Source organism: Leuciscus leuciscus, assembly GCF_965113295.1.
Source record: "Leuciscus leuciscus genome assembly, chromosome: 13".
NCBI classification, from domain to species: domain Eukaryota; kingdom Metazoa; phylum Chordata; class Actinopteri; order Cypriniformes; family Leuciscidae; genus Leuciscus; species Leuciscus leuciscus.
Genome location: NC_138737.1, coordinates 20,635,892 through 20,658,191, shown reverse-complemented (window position 1 = coordinate 20,658,191; position 22,300 = coordinate 20,635,892). Strand labels below are relative to the sequence as shown.

The 22,300-nt window shown below is 37.4% G+C and overlaps 1 protein-coding gene across 2 annotated transcripts in view; it reads right to left on the bottom strand.

The window, feature by feature from the left end:
* The window catches only part of rimbp2b (RIMS binding protein 2b), a 139,660-nt gene that overhangs the window by 103,435 nt on the left and 13,925 nt on the right, over positions 1 to 22,300 (bottom strand). For both annotated transcript variants that reach the window (XM_082188069.1, XM_082188070.1), the window contains exon 2: positions 4,872 to 5,018. In XM_082188069.1, the coding sequence (XP_082044195.1) occupies positions 4,872 to 5,018 (147 nt within the window). The remainder of the gene's footprint in view (positions 1 to 4,871; positions 5,019 to 22,300) is intronic.

Below are 22,300 nucleotides of genomic sequence, written 5' to 3'. Positions count from 1 at the left end.
AGTGATGAGCATTGAGCAGATGACAGCCTGCTGATCGCGTGAATGAAGATCTTATCATTGCAACTCAGTTTCTGCACTCTCACTAATGATTTCACCAATGCAAACATGAGGTAAGTACAGTAAGAGCTTCGTTGTGCAGTGTAACAGCGTCATTGATTTCATAACGAGTTTTGGCAAGTGTCCAGATAAACTCGCGCTGTGTGATTGACAGCTTGGGCGATTGGAAAGGGATTGTTCTTTGATCGCTTTCTGTATATATATTAATCACAGTTTAAGTAAGATTATTTTCACCCTTCTAAGAGAAACGACGTGAAGTTGATCGTTTAGTCACTGGCTTGATTTACTGATGCATAAACAGTATTGAACGACTTTGAGAGAAAGATTATCTGTCTGAACTTGTACAATTACACATTAGAAATTCACATAACCCACTGGTTCTTTAGAGGCTCGGATGAAGGAACTAAAAAAAATACTTTTGTGTTCATTTGTACATCCAAACACTGAGCAACTGCCATGCTTCGCTCGTTTGCAAGCCATGATGTCTCTCGAGGAAAAACCAATATCGCGCTCGCGCAGCTCATTTTCTCATGGGCGGCCAAATTCTCTTTGCGGGCAAAGAAGTGAAAGGGCTGGTAACCTTTCCCCTTATGACGACATAAGGGGAAGATTTCTAGATTCGCCCGTCTGAGCTTTCATTTTCTCAAAAATACCCAGGGCTTGGTTTACACCCATCAAAACGTCTAGCCACTGGGGGACCATAGGCAGGCTAGGGAAACCCATATTAAGGTTAAAAAACCTCATAAAGTGAAATTTTCATGCAATGGGACCTTTAATTTTTCGTCATGTGAATAGAAAGAGTACTTTTAATGAAATGATGTCTGATAAGGAATCTTACTTCAACCGTCATTGGCATTCATTGTGGACCCTGCATATATGCATGTTCACCTGCAGGCTCTATATCTCACTACTTCACTGTTGACGATAAGAGATACTTGAGGTGTGTGTTTTCAGGGCTGAGATAGGGATGAGAGTGGCGAACAAGTTAAAAACAAAAATAACTACTTTATTCAACTCTTCATTTTCTTTTCTGTAGGCCTCTGAGTGAGATCACGTAGTGTAACAGCGCAGCGCTGCTGGGTTATATGTCAGAACGTAGGCTCACTATTGGCCAGCATCACACGCATCACACACATGACCATTGTCGGCCAATAGTGAGCCTGCGTTCTGATGTACAACCCAGAAGCGATGCGCTGTTACACTACATCAACAGCTTAGGAGAATGACATGGAAGAGAAGAGATGGTTGAATAAAGTCGTTATTTATTTATTTTTTTCATAAAAGTTGGAACAACATGAGGGTGAGTAATTTTCATTTTTGGGTGAACTAACCATTTAACAATCATTGTACCCCTATTTGAGAGTCTCCGGACCCCGGTTTGAAAACTCCAGAGTTAGCAAAATTACCATTATTCATGAGCAAGATGTTTTCAGGTCTGCCTGTTCTACATACACACAAACATATGCACCACTCCTACATGCTTCTTCTCAGTTACTGAACAATGCAAAAATGTGACACACCAAAACAAGGTAAGTGACATGCTAATGGACTGCTTTTATAAAAATGCTGTTTCCAAGCAACTAACAGGTTAGAGGAACTGCAGCTCTGTGCGTCCACAATTCAATACACTTTATAGTCCCCGATGGGGAAATTTGTCTTGGACTCTGGTGCACACATACACTGACCAAAAACATAATCCATGAAACATACACAACACATTATGAACGCAAAGAACAAAAAGACAAATAATTATTGCTTATTTAAAAGTCTAATCGACGTAGGTACAAAGGATTTCTTAAAACGATTGTCTCTACACACAGGTAGCCTACAGTATATCATCTGCCAGAAGGCAGCAACTCATATTCCGTATATAAGTTATGTGAAGGATCAGATAATATCTTGGTAGCTTCCTTGATAACAGACTGCTCATATGAATACTCCAATGGTTGATATTCCCTTTTTCCTATAATTTCCTATTATCTTTACCAGGCGGGCAAGTTTAGCTTTGGACTGAACTGTGATGTTGCCAAACCATTCAGTATAACCATTATGTATTATACTTTAAATAACAGCCAGGTAAAATAAATACATTACTTTCTGTTCTACCCCGTAAACTCTTAGGGCCAGATCATTTCCATAATAACCAGTAAACACCAGTTAATTGACGAGCGCATACCTTAGTAAATCACCTTGCATGGTTTATTTAAATACTTTCCTCCCTTAAATTTTGCATCTGAAATGAAAACTCCTACAAATGTATAAGCATTAAGATCAGCAGCAAAAATAACCCTGTCCACGCCTTTTCAGCGTAAATTTTTCACTGTGTGTCTTTAGTAAATCCTGACAGTAGTTTTTTAACACCAAAAGAGGGTTTGCGCTGGCGCAAGCTGTTAGTAAATCTGGCCCTTAATCTTCACAGAAAATGTAACCTCTGTTGCACACGACAGCATTCACTATGAAATCCCCAGATAAGTGAGGTGTCCATATAAACACTTAGGTATTTAAAAGAACACACTTGTTTAATTGGTATCTTATGAATAGATATAAGTGGTTCCCTATTGACCTCAGTTACTCAATTTTTTTTACATTTATAATGAGATGATTAAGGTCACACCACTTCATAAAATGTTCTACCTCTGAATGATACACAGAAAGATTAGTGTGGCGAGCAGGACGAGGCCGAGGGCCGTGGGAGAACGGCGCGAGGGCAGTGGCATGATTGATAATGAGCGACACCTGCGCGACGCACCAGTCTCGTATCTCTCACGGAGGAGCGGAAACATAAAAGGAGGAGCGACGACAGTGAAGGACGAGAGAGGCCAGGCCTGGATTTTGTGTTGTGTTTCTGTTTTATTATATGCGGCAGCAGTCGTCCTTGAGGGACTACTGCCTTTACTTTTGTTTTGTATATGTTTATTTATTTTATTAAAGTTGTTGAATGTTCGCCGGTTCCCGCCTCCTTCTTCCCACAACATCTAACTGCGTTACAATTAGTATTATCATACAAGAGGCTAAGCAAAGCTGTATCATCAGAATATTTTATTATGAGGTTACTAGGATCATAGTCTCGCATAGCCAGACCTTCAGACTGACGGCAGAAGGTTTGGACTCTATCGCAGCATTTCTTGGCCAAGGACCGCCCAAGAGGACGTTTAACTGACATGTAACACAACCAATCACAGTTTGTTTTGTACCGCGTCATATTTAGGGGCGTGACAATATAATGTTGATGTCCCTACAATAACAGACCGGCGTGCATCTAATAAATTATTCATTCAAGAACCTTGTGCAAGTTTACTGCATCAATGGAGCCGCGAACTTCACATACTTTTGAAAATACAGCATTTAGTTGATCGTGGTAAGCGCTCATTGTCTCAGTTGTAAATACAACGGCTTTCTTCTTCCACGAGGGGTTTTGGCGTCATGACATTTGTTTCCCGGCGGACCGAAAATAAACGCGACACTCGCGCCCCCCGGAAATCCGATAAAATTCAACCAATCAGATGACGACTTCGACATTCCTGAAGTGTTTCCAGTTAAGTGTACCATATGCATCAGAATTTAGCCAACGTTCCGTGGGCGTGACGTCTGAGGTTGAGACTACTAGGATCAGAACTTGTACATTCATTTGTATAGAGCGTAAAGAGAATTGGGGAACTAACGTAGCCCTGTGGAACACCTATACTTGTCCTTCTAAACTCTGATACACTATGGTTAACCTTAACCTGCTTCATTAGATTTGTTAAAAAAGAACAATAACATTTTTATAAAAAAGGGTTCACACCCCACTGCTTAAATTTTTTTATTAAACCATGGGGCTTATTGTATTAAAACCAGAGCAAAAATCAACAAATTGCAACTGTACATAGGCTTTTGGACTCTCCAAATGTTTTGCATTAGCATTAGTAATAGTGTTAACAGAATCCTCTGTACCACAACGTTCTCTATAGGCAAACTGAAATGGATCTAAAACTGGTTTTACCTCTGTCTTTAACAAAGACACCATATATCTCTTAAAGCACTTCATGACACATGATGTCAAGGCTATGGGCCTATAATCATTATTCTCCATTGGACTCGATTTCTTTGGTAAAGGAACACAACAAAAAGAGAATGTGAGACTAAGAAAGAAAACCGAACATGCCACACGGCCACATGATGATGATGATGATGATGATGATGTGTAATCATCACAAACAGACATGCCACAAAGCCCACTAAAATTAAATATTAAATGATATTGTTATAATGTGAATGGCATAGTTATGTGGACAATGTATTTGTTCTATAAGCCAATGGCAATAAAAGATGTTGAGCACTACATAATTCAGTTTTTTACTCCTACTGAAAATTCGCCCAAATTGAATAAATCTCAACTTAATATATTTGGGCCAACATTCATTACATGCAATTCAGTATTCTGTGGACACCACATCTTTTACAGAATTGAAAGCTACTGAAATGGGAAATCTGATGACTCACAGACAGCTTCTACTGGGAAACATGATGTGACAGGAATATAAGCTGGTGTGTGCATGTAATCAATGCAATTCATTTACATCTAGACCAGCACATCAAAGAGAAGCCTGAAGACTTCCAAACAATCTCCGGTGGGATATACGTATATATGCACATAAGAGTGTGTGTTAAAATCAATTTAAGCAAACATTTATTTAGGCTTTAACATTATGCAAGGAACAAAACACACTCTCCATCTTTACTTTCCTAAAGCAAAACCCTTAAACATTAAAACAGACGCAAAGTCTTTGGCATGATTGCCATCCGGTTAAGAGTAAGGATGCATGCTGACTGACCAAAAGTTTGTGCTGTTGTCGAAGCAGGTAGAGGGCGGCGGTCTCGGGTGAAAGTTTGTGTTTCCTGTCCTCTAGCAGTCGGTACGCTTCCACATGCTGGGGCGATAATTCAGATAAATGCAATGGAAACACCTCATTCCGCAGTTTCTGGAAAACACAGAAATAAAACTACATAAATGATGGATGGATGGATGGATGGATGGATGGATGGATGGATGGATGGATGGATGGATGGATGGATGGATGGATGGATGGATGGATGGATGGATGGATGGATGGATGGATGGATGGATGGATGGATGGATGGATGGATGGATGGATGGATGGATGGATGGATGGATGGATGGATGGATGGATGGATGGATGGATGGATGGATGGATGGATGGATGGATGGATGGATGGATGGATGGATGGATGGATGGATGGATGGATGGATGGATGGATGGATGGATGGATGGATGGATGGATGGATGGATGGATGGATGGATGGATGGATGGATGGATGGATGGATGGATGGATGGATGGATGGATGGATGGATGGATGGATGGATGGATGGATGGATGGATGGATGGATGGATGGATGGATGGATGGATGGATGGATGGATGGATGGATGGATGGATGGATGGATGGATGGATGGATGGATGGATGGATGGATGGATGGATGGATGGATGGATGGATGGATGGATGGATGGATGGATGGATGGATGGATGGATGGATGGATGGATGGATGGATGGATGGATGGATGGATGGATGATTTAAATTGCAATAACATTTCACAATATTTCTCTTTTTACTGTATTTTTGATCAAATAAATGCAGCATAAGAGCATACGAGACCAAAAATCGTACTGACCCCAAACTTTTAAACAGTTAAACATTATACATAAATATTCGTATCTTAATACATAATATTATTAATATAGAAATAAATAATAAATAAATAACATTTTATATAAAATATAAAAGCTATATAAAAGCTATATAAATGTTTCTACTGTGACCCCAATAGTATTTGGACACTTATGTCACACTTAATGTATGAACGTTGTTACAGTAGATATGAAATATCAGACAAGTTGCATATTAATTAAAGCTATTGTTAAAGCTTTTCAAAGTACTAACTTCACTTTTATGTGCCAGGGTTTTGCTACTTAAAGGTCAACTGAAGTTCAACTGAAAATATCAACTTTAATATGATTTTTTTCCTTTATGCAGGAAATAAGGTTTGTTACAGCTAAACAAGCATGTCATCTACAATTAAATATTCTAGCTAGCCAGTATGTCTGTGTGTACACTGTGTGTTTTTTGTTTGCAGAGTGACTCTTTTGTGGTTCTTGTCAACAGTGCTGGTTTCCTGTAAGGCCTGACTTTAGCAGGTGGCCAGTGAGTACAAAGCAACATTACACCATCATCATGTTCTTTACACATTACCAGGGGCCATTACTACTCTGGCAAGCAAACAGAAGCCTATCAACATGTCTGTTTGTTCATGTGTGTGTGTGTGTGTGTGTGTGTGTGTGTGTGTGTGTGTGTGTGTGTGTGTGTGTGTGTGTGTGTGTGTGTGTGTGTGTGTGTGTCCATAAACTGGTTTGGGTTACATACAAAACATTATCAGCTGCTCCATTTGAATGTACAGAAAACAACGAACAAACAGGCATGAACACATGCGTGTGGGTATATTAAACTGCTGTAAATGAACAAACACACACACACACACACACACAGAGATGATCTTGCTTGCTGATGTTAGTCAGGTAACATGAATGCTATAACAGGAGCTGAACCAGATGTTTAGCTTCAGCAAAAGCTCTCCGTTACTGAAAAGCTTACTGATTCAAGTGGCTGCCAGACTGCTATGATCTGATTAAAATATGAGTGAAAAAACTGATAATTTAAGAAACAACCACATAATCAGTGTGATATGCAAAGTCTAAAAATGATATGTCCAAAAGTGTGAGACCACATTGAAAATCTTCTTGTTACCATTTTCAATATATTTAAGAGGACCTATTATGCCCTTTTGCAAAGTCTGGATTTAGTTTTTGGGGTCTGCTAGAATAGGTTTTCATGCTTGAATGTAAAAAAAAAAAAAGTCATTTATTTTACATTATTAGCAGCACCTCTCTTCACAGTCTGTTTATCATGGTACGATGCAATTTTGTTTAATCTAACTAGCTAGTTTCCCAAAACTAGTCGCACCTCTGTCGTTTGAACCACATAGGTTTAACAATATAGGGCTGTCATTAATGATGTCACGAGCAAGTGGTGGAGTAATAAGTTCTACTAATTAATCAATTTGAAAATTGCAATTCATGCATTTAATATTATTATAGCTAATTTACATAAAAAACTGAAAGACGGTATTTTTTAAATCACGTTAACATGCAGTATTTGGCGTACACTTTACTCCAATATACATGTGGGTCATTTAGTCAGCAGCTTTCTCTATGTAACGTAATTTTTCTAATATGCTGCTGTAACGGACCGAGGACACTGTTTTTGTTCCCTGTTGTTTTGCTTCATTGGATGTTTGATTCATCGCGGGTTCTCTCATATGTCATACTCCGGGGGTTCCCTCTACTGATTATTGACATGCTAAATTATAGATTAAAATGTATATATATTTAAATGGGATGAAAGATATAGAATGTACTGAATGTTAGATTGCTTACTAAGTGCCCAAGAGCATGATCTATTTAAGCTCTATGCTCAAGAGCTGTAGTTCCAACCACATAAGTTTGTGATCGTGTTCGCGAATGTTCGTTGGAACTATGGTTTCGGGAAACATCAAATCGTTCAATTATGTTAGAAAAGACGGAAAAATTGCAACCATATTTGGCTAACAATGCTTTTGGGAAACGCACCCCTGTTTAGCTCCTGTTTCTATGAAGCCCCTCCTTCCGAAGAAAGAACACAATGTGCTCTGATTGGCTGGCTGGACCAGTGTGTTGTGATTGGTCAACTGCTTCGAGTGTGTTTCAGAAATGTCCTTACCATAGCCGTGAATCTCAACATACTACTAGTGCAACTAAACCAGGCTTAAATTGTATAATAAATTGAAACTTTCTTTGAAAACAGTATAAAAGTTTTCAAAACCATTTGAAACCAACATAATTACAAAGCATACATTTCTCTAAGAACTCGACGTGTTTAAACTAGATTTTTAAAATATTTTTCCTTTTCTTTATCTTAGACTTGTATGTGTCATTTATCCATATAATAATAATAATAGAAAATGCTAAAATAAAAGCATTTTCACTTAAGTTTTCAGACTTTTGGATTTCACTGTATGTCATTTATAATCAAATGCAATAGTTTGACTAGCACTCCAGATAAAATCTCTAATATTGACTATATTTGCAGCCTGAACTATCAAAGATGCCATTTGACAAGAGCGCAAAATACTTCATAAAAGAAACTAATGTGCTATATAAGGCACCAAAAACAGCCATGTAATGACTCACCAGTTTAAAGTTTCAGTTTAAAGTACCTGAATATATGGCATTTGAGATCTTCAGATACTCACACCTGCCTAAGCGTCCGCTCTTAAATGACCAGGATAGATGAGTTAGCCAAACTGTTAGCTTAGCCCTTCAGATCACAGGAAGCAGAAGGAACAAAAAGCATGTTTACTAATTCATGGCAGCAGTCAGGTGTAACGGGGGGCGGCCTTTGTTCTGGAGAAGATTCAGAAACGTTACACTGAGGGGGTGAACCATGGGTAATCTACAGGGCTAAAATTAGACTGTGGTGTGAATAGCTGCGAAGGGAAAATGGTTTGATCATTGACAAGTATGTGAAAACAAATAGCCTTGAATAGCCTGCTGTCCACCAGGCATGTTGTGTTAAGCTTCCATGCAACTGTCTTTTGGCTGTGGTTGGGTATATGTTGATTGAGAGTTTGTGTGTGTGTGTGTGTTCGCATGTAATTTAGTGTTTGTGTCACAACGGATATGTTAAAACTGTGTGCTTTCATGATATGGCTCACATGACATTCTTTGAAAACAATCGTTCAGTTCGTCCAAACAAACCAGTAGGCAAAATAATGAACAAATGTTTTCTCTGATCGGATAGCTATCTGTTTGTTAAAAGACCAGGTGTAAATGCCCTCTGACACACTTCTGATCACCCAGACCACTTCAGTAGGTGGTCTGAGACATATTCCAAACTAAACTGGACAAGTGGAAATGCATCTGGTTGCTGAAGCCACATAATGTACATTTTAAATAACTAAATAACTAAATGTGTGAGAGCATGTTATACCGGCCCCAGGTAGCCAGATTTGACAGTGCTACTGTAACACACATTGCATTCGCCACAGATATGGCCCCCCGCAGATGAGTAGCTGAGCATCTCTTCATCAAGCCAACGCGCAAACTGCCGCAAATGAGAAAAAAAATGTCCGCCGTTGCAACCCAGAGCTCAACACAATCATCTTCATTATGCCTACTACAGACTGTGTGATTTCGGCAATCCTATAAGATTGTTACAAGATTGTTACAAATCACACTGTAGACATGGATCTAATAAACTTGGGTATGACATGTATGGAAACTGTACGATGATGACACCTATTGAATCATAGGCTACGACTTGAAAGTTCTGTTTTCTCCGATTTGAGGTACAGTGGAGAACATGTACATTTGAGGCAGTGATATATATAATAAAATGCTTGAAAATGATCACTTTTGATGACAATTTGTCAGGCGGACAGGCATTTTTTTTGTCTTTTGGGGTATGTTGAGGGTGATATTTGATAGCAAAAAGGCAGCAATCCCCAGAATCTTTTTCTGCTAGTTTCCCCTATGTGTCAGGATACACCATGCAAAATTTTAGGGTTATATGGCCATTTATGTAGCTGCAGTACCTTAATATTCACAATTCCGAGTTGGGGGTGGTCGTTATCAACTTGTGATGGCCCAAGGTATAAGATAATAGGAAATAATAGTGAAAAAAAGGTAGCAAAAAACATCCTGAGGAGTGGACCTGGCTCCCGGCCTATTACACAATAAAAAATAAAAATGTTAACATAAATAAAAAATGTATAAACATCAATTTGCTTACATTATTATCTAATAAAATAATAACCACTTGCTTTGCCATTTAATACATTTTGTACTCATAAAATTTAGTTAAATATTTATTTAATTTTAACATATATATATATATATATATATATATATATATATATATATATATATATATATATATATATATATAAAAATGGTGAATTTTTAGATATTAAACAAATTTATTTAGACAAAAAGTGATTATTTTATCTTAATTCAACTCGTCACAGCTATGTTCAGTTTGTTTTAGTTTTCATGGACTTTTAGTTTGTATTCATTACAATTGAATTGATTATAGTTTCTTTGTTTGAGTTTCCCGCCACCCATCAGTTTCCATGAAAACTAAAACAAACTGAACATTACTGTGACAATACTATAATAAATTGTTGTTGTTATTATTATTGCTACACTATTTCTCTTTCATCTTTTCCAAATTGGATCCAATTTCATTAAATTACAGAGCAGACACTCAACCGTTTAAAAAAAAAAGAAAAAAAAGAGCCAAGTCAAGTGCCCCAAACAGAGAAAATGGCTCTTGATAAGAAGGTTCTTTGCAGAACTACTGAAGAACCTTTATAGTCACACAGTCGTCTGAGATCAGTCATTTGCATGGCTGACCACTCAATGACCTTTCAGATGCTGCGTGCTGAAAGAGTTGCTGTAGTTGAGAGAAAGAGCCAGTGCATTGCACAGCCATTGGCCTCAAGAGAGTGAGCAGCAGGGTATTTATAGCCCAACTCGTCCCCAGCTGCATGGCTCCTACACCCCGCCAACAGGCAATTGGGCAACACAAGCTCGCCCCTCCGGCAACCCACCACACTAACGTCCATAACACAAACAGACATCTGGACATCAGCAGCCTTCAAAAGGGAGAGAATAAATGATCAGGCAGGAAAACAAAAAATGGGCTGAAAGAGAGCAAGAAAAATATCCACCATCAGTGTTTACCGTTGAAATTTATAAACTAGTCCTCGCCAGACGAGTTAAATTACAGAAGAGTAATACAAAACAGTGATTCTCAGACTGTTTATTCTCCTTCACGGTGCTTTAAGGATAGCCCCCAGTTTAATCAAAAAACAACTCCTGGCAATATGAGAATAATAATAATCTGTTTTGGTTTCATTTTCTCTGTGTTCTGTTACCGTTTTGCCTGCCTGATTTGCTAGTTGGTTTCCTTGTTTGCTAATTAGTCTTACACCTGTTCTGTTTCAGTAAATCATCCCCTGTGTATTTAAACCCTTTTTGTATTTAAGTCCTGTGTATTTTTCCGGGTTCCATTGTCCGGTCTCGTCGATGTTTATTGGTTGTGTAACGTTATTCTCCAGCGATCTCCTGTTTTTTAGTTTGTGGATTATAATGGACTATTTTGTTTCTCTACTCCTTTATCATGCACATTCAATACAACCAACGCCTGAATGAGTAATACAAGTTTAAATTAGATGCATTTAAATATGCTCAATGTATGATATAATTTCAATTAATGGCAAATAAAACATCCATGATTTGTCATTTAAAAGAATGCATTCTGTTTTAAACATTTTGTTTGATATTATTTATAAACCTGTAGATTTTTATGACTGTAAAATTCTTAATTTAAAATCTGTATATTATAATAAATTATGATATATAATATATAACTATTATTATTATTATTTTAGGGATAACTCAATGAGTTATGATTAAACCTTAAAAAAATATGCTCAAACTTTTTTTGAGTGTTGTTTATAATTATTAGAGAAACATTACCAAGCATCTTGTGTATATAAAACTTGTTCCAGGTCCATGAATCCAATAATAAATTCAATCTAAAACAATTTCCATACAATAAGAAACAATCAGAGCAGATTAGCAAGCCATCATGCCAGTTCAGCACCACAAAACTGACCTTCCCCTTGGCTCAATGTCCAACTTCTAAACAAACAAGGGCCTGAAAAATCCCGTATTTTGTCAGCTTTGTGGAGCTGAGCTTGTTCTCTCCCCATTATCAATTTTAATTAGCGTGTTTGGCTGTCTGTGAAAATGGTTAAGCCTTTTTTTCCCAACAGCCAGGGGGCCATTTGTGCTGGGGTCAGGTCTGGAATCCTGTGAGCACAGGCAACATTTGCCGAATGGTTCGGCCGCAAGTCCTGAAAAACTCTGCAGACGCAGAGAGTGTCAGTCTAGAAGGCGACCATCCCTCCTCACCGTTTTCCTAATTGGTTTTCAGTGCGGGCAAGGCAAATTAAATCTAGCCTATTACAGCTATGCTATTCAATTAGCCTTTGCTACTCCCATGCACTAAGAGGCAGAGATAGAGAATCTGCACTCATCCACTCGGTGCGCTACTCAAATTAACATGGGACCATCAGAAAGAGAGAACAGCACCAGAGAAAAGAAAGAGAAGAAAACATTTGATTAATTCTGTGCTGTGCAGTAGCGATTTCCAGCTACAAATATTATATTGTATGTCTTTGTCTTATTTTACAGTAAAAATATTTTGACATTGCTTTTTCTTCAAGCATAAATATAACCAAATTTAGTGAGGTTTATCAGGGATATACACTACAGTTCAAAAGTTTGCAGTAAGATTTATTTATTTATTTTTTGGAAAGAAGTCTCAAGAGCTCACAGAGGCTGTATTATTTGTAAAGAAAAAAAAAAATATATATATATTATAAATTCAAATGATTGTTTTGTCAAATTAATAAAAGCATAACTATAAAATTAATATCAGCCATTTTAATCATTAAACCGTTAGGTCAAAAGGTCTTAAAGGGGTGGTATAATGCCTTTTACACAAGATGTAAAATGTGTCTTTGATATCCCCAGAGTGTGTATGTGAAGTTTTAGGTCAAAATACCCCATAGATATTTTTATATAGCATGTTAAAGTTATCACTTTTTGAGGGTGAGAAAAAACGCACGGTTTTGTGACTGTTCCTTTAAATGCAAATGAGCTGCTGCTCCCCGCAGAGGGCGGAGCTACAACAGCTTGTGTCCTTTTACCTCACACAGACATGCACTGAAAATTTCAAAAACTTTTAGCCTTTTATGTTCAAACCGGAGTCAGATTATGTCAACAGAGTCAATGATGGAGAGACTCAAGAAGAAGTGACAACATGTAGAAGCAACAGGACATTACTGAATGGTTAGTTGATGAATTTGTGTAGCTTATGTGTAGTTATCTTCTGGTCACTGATTAGCATATTCTGTCGCGCTATACAGCTGGTAAGTCCCGCCCCTTCCGCTAACCCCACTGGACCTCTAGGATGAAAAATCGTCAATGCAAGTGAATGGGAGAAAATAATTATTTTCTGGTCCCGTTTGAATTGTGCCATGAATGTGAACATATGTTGTCTGTGAATTTTTAATATAATTTTTCGTGTAAAGAATGCTTCAATTTAGCAGGTAGAAGTTTGATACGGTTAGACTTTGTGTGAGAGCACTTTGTGGACTACAACTCTTCGCTGCTTTCGACGCGTTTGAAACGTCACCACCACTTGCACACGGACACTAGCTCACGGATCCCGCTAAACATGGCTGTGTCTTTGGTGCACTTCACCGCCTTCTTTCAGGGAGAAGACAAAATCGTTGAGGTTGGCGAAAACCACGGGTTAGTCAACGTTATGGGGTGACGTCACATAGGCGACATGTAGTCTTTCTCGTTATGTCTTTTCCACAACTGCTAGCTGAAAAATCATACCATATACTGTCAAACTAGTAACATGAAAAATTATATAAAAAATTCACAGACAACATATGTTCACATTCATGGCACAATTCAAACGGGACCAGAAAATAATTATTTTCTCCCATTCACTTGCATTGACGATATTTCAACCTAGAGGTCCACTTGGGGTTTTATGGATGGGCGGGACTTACCAGCTCTATAGTGTTCCGGGGGCGGGGTTTATGTAAATTTTAGGGTTCTTGATGTCACTAACCCTGGAGGAATGTTGTGTGGTCCCTACCAGCCGTTTGTTTTAGTCCTTAACTTTAAAAGCAAATATCTCCCTTTGCTTTGGACTTTGAGCATTGTAACTTTGCAGATGCTGTTTATGCTCAAACAGCAACGTTACACAGTAATAACTAAGTTAGAAAAGTGAAATCATAATCAACCACCCCTTTAAGACCATAAGAAACAAGTGTGAAAAACATTTGACTGGCGTTTGAGTTCTGCCTCTCTCTCCCATTCACTTACCTTTTTCTTTCTGCTGTTCCAAAAAAAAAAAGATGAGTAAATAAAGACCTTTCCAATATAGCAATTACTTTGACGTAAAAAAAAAATATTTTTCTATGCTTTCTGTCTTCATGTATCAGAACACAGTGATGAAAAAGGAAGGATAAAGTTAGCAAACAGAAAGACAAAAACCTTTAGAAAGCTTGTAGGTAACCTTATTCCTTTAGCTGCTTTGTGGCATCACAAGCAGCCTCTTAAAACCTCTTACAATTACTCAAAGCCATAATGTCCTTTAACACAGGCTATGAAAAACACGGCTTTCACAAATTCTGATGATACTGTAATGCTTGAAGGAATGAATTGCATATGGATAGAATGTAGGATTATAATTACATCCTCGGCTAAATAAAGAGGACGATAACAATAGGTCACATTCTCGTTAACACATTAACGGTCTCTGTGGAGCTCCGACTGCGAAGATGAATCGAAAAGGTGCGAAGATAACATTTGAAAAGAGGACAAAAAGAAAAGACAAGCATTTATCTGTGGGCACAGTGGGACAATATTTATGCTGACATAATGATGTGTGAAATGAAATTGATCAGAACAGCAGTGAGAATCAATTAGCTCTGCAGAGTAAACAAGGGTCCTGTCAGGCCTTTTTCTCCATATTGATCAGAAGTATAGGAGAAAAACAGATTATTAAAAAAATAAAAAGAAGCAGCCAAACTTTCAAAACCAGAGTGAAAAAAAAAAAGTTTAGATTAAAAAAATAAATCTGATAAAAAAAATGTTATTCATTATTCACAGAAAATCATATCTCCTGTGATGAAGGGCAACTTAAATTTCAGCCTTTTTCTCACTATTGTATGGAATCAAAAGACTGAAGATATCACAAGATTTACAAACTACTTTTATAGTGAATTTATGACACCATTTAAAAGTTTGCAGTCAGAAAGATGTTTTTTAAAAGAAATTAATACTTTTATTGAGCAAGGACGCATTAAATGGATCAAAGTGATGATACAAAAGATTTCTATTTCAAATAAATGCTGTTTTTTTACTTTCTATTTATCAAAGAAACCTGAAAACAAATCACATTTTATCACATTTTCTACAAAAATATCAAGCAACACGACTGTTTGTCAACATTGATAATACTAAGAAATGTTTCTTCAGCATCAAACCAGCACATTATAATGATTTCTGAAGGATTATGCGACAGGAATACATTATATTTTAACATATGTTAAAATAGAAAAGAGAAATAGAATTTCACAATATTGCTCTTTTATTGTATTTTTGATTAAATAAATGCAGCCTTGGTGAGCATAAAAGACAAAATCCTTAAAAAAATCGTACAAACCCCAAATTTCCTTTTTCTAAACTTACGAGCCTCCATCCATTTTCATTATACAAAAATCTCCTTTTGTCTTCCACAGAAGAAACAAATGATACAGCTTTAGAACAACACAAGGGTAGAGAATTTAAATGTTTGGGTGAACTATTGCTTTAAATGAATGACCACAATTTAAAGAGAACAGAGCTGTAAAATATGAGCACTGCAGACTACATCACACCACAGACGTGCTCAGTAATAAGTTGATTAATTACGATATACATAATGAAACAGTTATAATCTCTCTTTTCTGATCTATGTTTTTTAAATCACATCGTTTAGACTCAATGCCTGATAATTTCAGTTCCATCAGCCTCCGAGCAGCTGTTTCCAATCTGTCCCAGATCACTGAAGAAATCCCTGACAACATCACATCTTGAGCCATTGCCCAGCATGCTCAGAAAAAAGCAACGCTACATTTGCCCAGAAAAGGTGGATCCAAACAAGTCTACAACAACATATGGCACACCCCAAAAAAAAAAAAAAAGTCATCAGCTAGTCAGCTAAACAAACAAACAAAAAAAGCACTTTTGGCTGTAAGAAACCCTATAACAGTAGTATCAGAAACTATATAAAGACTGGCTACAGTCATTGCTCATAGGGATTTGAACACCTTACTCTACGTATTTCAAACTTGTACCAACGGACATGAATTATACCTCAAATTGGAAGTATTGTTGAGGAGGAGTGTGCGATTGTATATTATTTGACTTTATGAAACAAAGCAGGCAAAAATCCCATAGACTTACACCATAGTCATGATTCATGAAAATCTTCTGAGGACAGAAGTTTGTAAGAATAAATTGTTAATAAAAAACAAAAAGGAAAAGACTTTGACCTACTGTATGGCGGATTTTGACGAAGACTCGCTGGTCAATTCAATGGAAAAATAGCCTTAAAGGCCGTCTCTTTGCGCTTCCTGCAGATGACCATAATAATCATAATACGCACGCACAATATTTTCACCACACCGTGAGTTTTCACCTTGACAGGAGTTCATAATCAGTGTCTTATTGTTATTATGCAAAGTATGTGTGTAACAGTTATTTTTAAAGAGCCTGTCTCAAGATGGACTAGCCTATTACATTAATTTTTACTCATCTTTCTTGCGCTCTCTCAAGTGGTTCCCAAACTGGGGTACATATACCCCTGGGGGTATAAGAGGTGACAGAGGGGGTTCGCGGACAAAACACCTTAAAATAGCATTAAAACCAAGCATGTGTTTCTAACAGGCAAAATGCTGTGAAAGTTCAAATGCATGACATCCAATCAAATTACCTCATCTTTTGCAGTCAAAACTGACTGCATTCACCCAAGCAACATGCATCTGATAAGTTACATACAGAGTATGCTGACTTAAAGCGTGCTACTGTACATTACTGCCGTTCTTGACAATGAGCCTTTGAAAAAGTGGGGATTTAGCCAACACAGGCTCATTGGAAAAACGTACATGTGGCAACATTTTTGCCAAACGCAAAATACGTATCAATACGTACATATCACTGCAGTTTCCAACAAAAATGAACACTAGAGGCAGTATAACAGCAAGCACTTTTTTTATTCGTTTTCACACACAAGGACAGATTACAAGGGCAGATTCGGCACCTTGCAAAATTATGTTATGACCTCACAACACTTTTTTTACCATGGCATAGTGTAAGATTTGTAAACGAATATATTTTTTAAAAGTTTTTTAGAGTTTGCATCACTTAACCAGCTCCCAACGTGTTTTCCGGAAAAAAACAAACACGCGATTAGCGCCACTCACTGCACAATTCACTTTGAAACTGACGCGAAACGACCACGACGCAATGTATTTTGCGTTTTGCAAAAATGTTGCCACAGGTACGTTTTTCTAATGAGCCTGGGCTGGATTTAGCACTTAGCATGAAGAACAAATATGTTCATGTGTCATGTGTTTTTGAGGAGGCGTGGCGCTCTGAAGAGAGGGTGGGAGCTCAGGCTTTCAAAGCTAGCTTGCTATTGCTAGCCTGTCCGAAATTGCCTACCTTACCTTTAAGACTCAAACTCTCTTCAATTAAAAACACATACCCCCTGTGTGAGTTCTTGTTTTTCATGTTGATAAATTATACGAGCAAGAATGCAATTTTTCTCAAATATCCAATATTCAAATATCTCAAATATTGTTTGCTCTCTTTTAAAACTAAATAATATCTCCAATGAAAGTCACAGCATAACTGTAGCACACAGTGGTGTTTCATGAACGAATCTGCGACTTTGAGTGAATTGTTTGAACGAATTGAGTCAATGATTCAATGACCCATACATAAATACAGCCACTTGCTTCGTTGCTGAATGAATGACTCAATAACTCACTCATTAAGACAGTGGCTTGCCGCCACCTACTGGTGGTTTTAGTTTAATATTTAACCATCATTGCATATTTCTCTATTGAATTTTTTTTATTTAAAGGGATACTCCACTTTTTTTCGGAAATATGCTCATTTTACAACTCCCCCAGAGTTAAACAGTTGAGTTTTACCGTTTTAGAATCCATTCAGCCGAACTCCGGGTCTGACGGTACCACTTTTAGCATAGCTTAGCATAGATCATTGATTCTGACGAGTCCAGTAGCATTTCTTTCAAAATGACCAAAGAGTTTCAATATTTTTCCCTTTAAAACATTATTTGCACATAAATGCACTGGGGCCAAATATTGTCCCTTAGTGGAAGAGGTGGAATAGTGGAAGTGGAAGAGGGGTATGCAGAAGGATGTTAAATGCCTTGTTGCTGAACTTTAGCAAAAAGTCATGTCAAGCGTAACCATAACAAATCATTGTTTACATTATCGATCAATGTTATCACTTCAGAGTACTCATGCACATCCCTATAAAAGTAATATGTATTATGTACCTAGTCTTCTGTTGTTGTGCTTCATATTTGAAACAACCCAATTAATTCATTAAACATCTTACCTTTGGGGATTTAAGACAAGTTGGAGGTTATCCTTAGCCTGACTACGTCAGACTTCGTACTTCCGCTCAATTTCAGTTCGCTTCTGTACTCAGTCTGAGATAGCGACCTATCTCCCAGTTTTCCTCCGGCCTCAAAACAGCCAACGAATCAACGAACAGAGGGCGGGCTGAGAGCCGTGACGTAGACGCTGATTGTACCGTGGATGCGTAGATTTACTTCACATAATCTGCAAAAGTCGTTCACAGCCATGTTTACTCCGGTATTTCGCTCGATGGTTTTGTTTTCGCATCATACATGTGTTTACAGTGGAAGTTCGATGCGGCTGAGCTGGCGCATAACACATGTCATAACCAAACGTTATGTGATTGGCTTACGGGTAACCAATGATTTTAAACTTCAGACAAGCGCCCCCCCGCGAGAAAGAAAACGCTTTTCAGTTATGCCCTTCCAGACTCTGTCTATGAAGCAAAGCGAAGTAGCAGAGTTTGGTATTACCAGGCTAGGTAATCCTAACTTAAAGAGGTTATTTAGAAGAATTTTTAAGAACATTCTTTTCAGGAATTCAAATTATTAAGGTTTGTCTTTAGAACATTCTTAAGAAAAAAGATAAGAAAATTCATAGGGAAGGTTTTGGGAATACAAAATATTCTTAACTTTATTCTTATGTTAGGAAATAATAAGAAAATAGCAGTTAAGAAGAATTTTATACTTGTGAATTTTTGTGCATCTGGCCCCAGAATAAGATAGAGGGTTGGGCAAGAATTTGGTTCTTTTGACAGTAAGCAATCACCTAGCAACCCTTCAGAACATCCTAGAAACTTCCTCATAACCACTCATAACACCTTAGCAACCGCACAGCAACGCCCCAGCAACCATCCATAACTCTGTATAGGTGGTAAGTTTTGCATGGCAAAAAGGGGATGTGGGGGCAATTCAGGGACAGATTTCACATTACAACACACTCGGAGCAGACCCATCACTTCACCGAACTAAAGCCAAGCAATGCTTTCTCTCACACACAATACTCAATAGTTAAGAATCCTCAGGGAAATAAAACTCAAGTCACAAACACAAAGAAACTTTACGATTGAAGTCACATACTGGCAGCCGGCGTCTCACAGTAGACTTTGTTTATAAATGAACCTCTCAGAAAATCTCCAATACACCTCAGATTTGATTCCAGCACAGCTTTTGAGAAGCCTGTATAGTGGCAAAGCAGAGATGTGCTGTTCTTTTTCTTTCTCTAATGACGGCTAAAGGCTAGCATGTATATGCTTGGACTGTCAGGATGACTTCAGAGAGCAGCAATTGAAGGGTATTTTTCTTCTAATCCACTCACATCACTGTCAATCCAGAGTTATCACATTCACAGCAGGCCAGCCAGCATGGATCAATTTTACTCCTCTTAAAGGAACCAGACTTTCCTTGATCTTTAGAAATTAAAAAAGTCAATGTACTAAAACACAGTCACTTATAGAACTCAAAACTCCATGTCAAAACCCGTCAATCTATAAGCAAAAGATTACATACCACCAGAACAAACTTTGCCCAAACCTGCAGCTCACGAGTAAATGCTGCTGCTCATTTCATATGCGAAAAGGACATTTACACTACCGTTCAAAAGTTTGGGGTCAGTTCATTTTTTTCTGAAAGAAATAAACACTTTCATTCAGCAAGAATGCATTAAATTGATCAAAAGTGACAGTACAATTTATTATGTTACTAAATTTAAAATAAATCAAATAAATGCAGCCACAGTGAGCATTAGAGACTTTCAAAACACAATGAAATCTTCCAGGCCCCAAACTTTTGGATGGTAGTGTACATAAAAGCCTTAAAGGCACAAAAACAAAATGGGAAGATGAGAAAAATAGACATGAAAGAGAGGGTGGATAAATAGCCATGAAAAACTAAATTATGTTTTACATGAAAAATAATAATAATAACAAAATAACATTACAAATGGACCTCAAGAAAAAAAAAAGCTAAAAAACGATGTATGATACGCCTACTGTAGCCTGTCTCTTACTCTCTGCGTGTGTAATTATATTTCATTTAAAACTCTTAATAATGCCTAATGCCATTTTCAGTTTCCCTTGTGGGTGTTCTGTATTCAATTACAGAGGTCTAATAAATAGAAATGAGCTATATGCTTTGATGCTGCAATTACTTTTGATGAAACATTTACTTAAGCATAAAATCACATAAACGCATAAATATCAAACAAACATGACAATAAACAAATAAATGTTCTGACTTATAAAGACAATGAACAAAAAACAAGTCATCTGTGTCCAAAAAAAATAAAAAAAATCGCCGAATGTGACACCAGATGTCCGATGTCATCGCATGGGGTGGGTGTTTTTGGATGATTACAGGGCGAGCTTTCAAGCTTTGGCTGTCACTGAAAATATCACAGGGTAACAGAGGCAGCCTCCCAAGCTCAGCTTTACTGAAAGGGGTTACTTCATATTAGTGTGAATCCCCACATGATTGGATCAACAGGTCCTCTGCTCTCATATGCTCAGGTCATAAGCAATCACGAGAAGAACTAAATCCCGTCTCGTATGAAGCCTTAAAACTAGCTGGTGTTCATCTAATCACAAGCAAAAAAAGTGATTGCAACGGGCACTAATTCTCAGGTCCCAGACTTGTGTTAAATGAGGATCTGTTGCCGTTCACACTAGACACAAAAATGAGGCAAGAGATAGTGATCATCTTAAAGGTGCAGTAAGTGATTTCTCAGAAACTCTGTTGAAAGTGGATCAGACCGAGCACCACAACACACTTGTAGATAATCAGCAGCAATTACTCTTGATCACTTAAATTCACATTATTTTATGTCATTCTAATGAAATAGCCACAAGTGCTGTGACCCCTTTTCAAGTGCAAGAAGGTATATAAACTGATGGAAGATATAAGAAAGCTAACAAAGTTACATTTACAATGTTCCGGGCTGATACAATAAGCATGTCTGATGAAGAGATCCTTTAGAAGTTTGCGAGTTTAGCAGCATAAAATATTCACTAGATATTCATGTGAAGAACTGTATATTCTTCTGTGTTTACTGAGTTTCTGATAGTCAGTGCACATTATCTGCTAATTCTCTGGTATTATTCTGTACAAGTGTTTGCAGTAATGGCTACATCAATATATGGCACGCAATTATTACCAGCAGTCAATTTTTGTGTTTCAGAATGCCAGGCACTAAATGTCATTTACAAACTGCGTTGGACGCTTTACAGGTTGATCAGATGGCCTCGTCCTGTCTAAGTGGGTGGTTCTTGGCCAGAATGAGTAGTCATCCACCGTCCTTCAGAATAATAAAATAGCAAACAGGACACCTGAGCTTAAAAACTACAACATCTGTACATCAGTGGACATGGAGACAGAACTGGGACGGACAAATATACATCACATTAAGTTAATTAGTTTATGTTAAAACTGTGTAATCCAAATGGATGGGATGTTTAATGCAATGAAAATATAAATCAAAATCAAAATCAAAATATTATATTATATTTATATTGTACAAGATTGAGTTTTGAATTTAAGCCTGTTCTTTAATAGCATTAATAAAGATTAGTATTACACGATCAAAGAAATTAAAATAATCATTATAAAATATTCATAAGTATAATTTTACACCTTTTTTTTTTTACACATTAAAGCAAGAAGGACAGTTAAATATTTATCGTTAGCCTTGAATTTTTATTTTGTCACAAAAGTGAGTATTAATACCCCATGAATAATTGGATAGCAGTGCAGATCTGTTGAAGACCTCTGTAGAACATCACTGCCTCTGTGTTGTGTTCGTATAATTAAAAATCAGAAGCGAATCGTGACTCTCAGAGGAG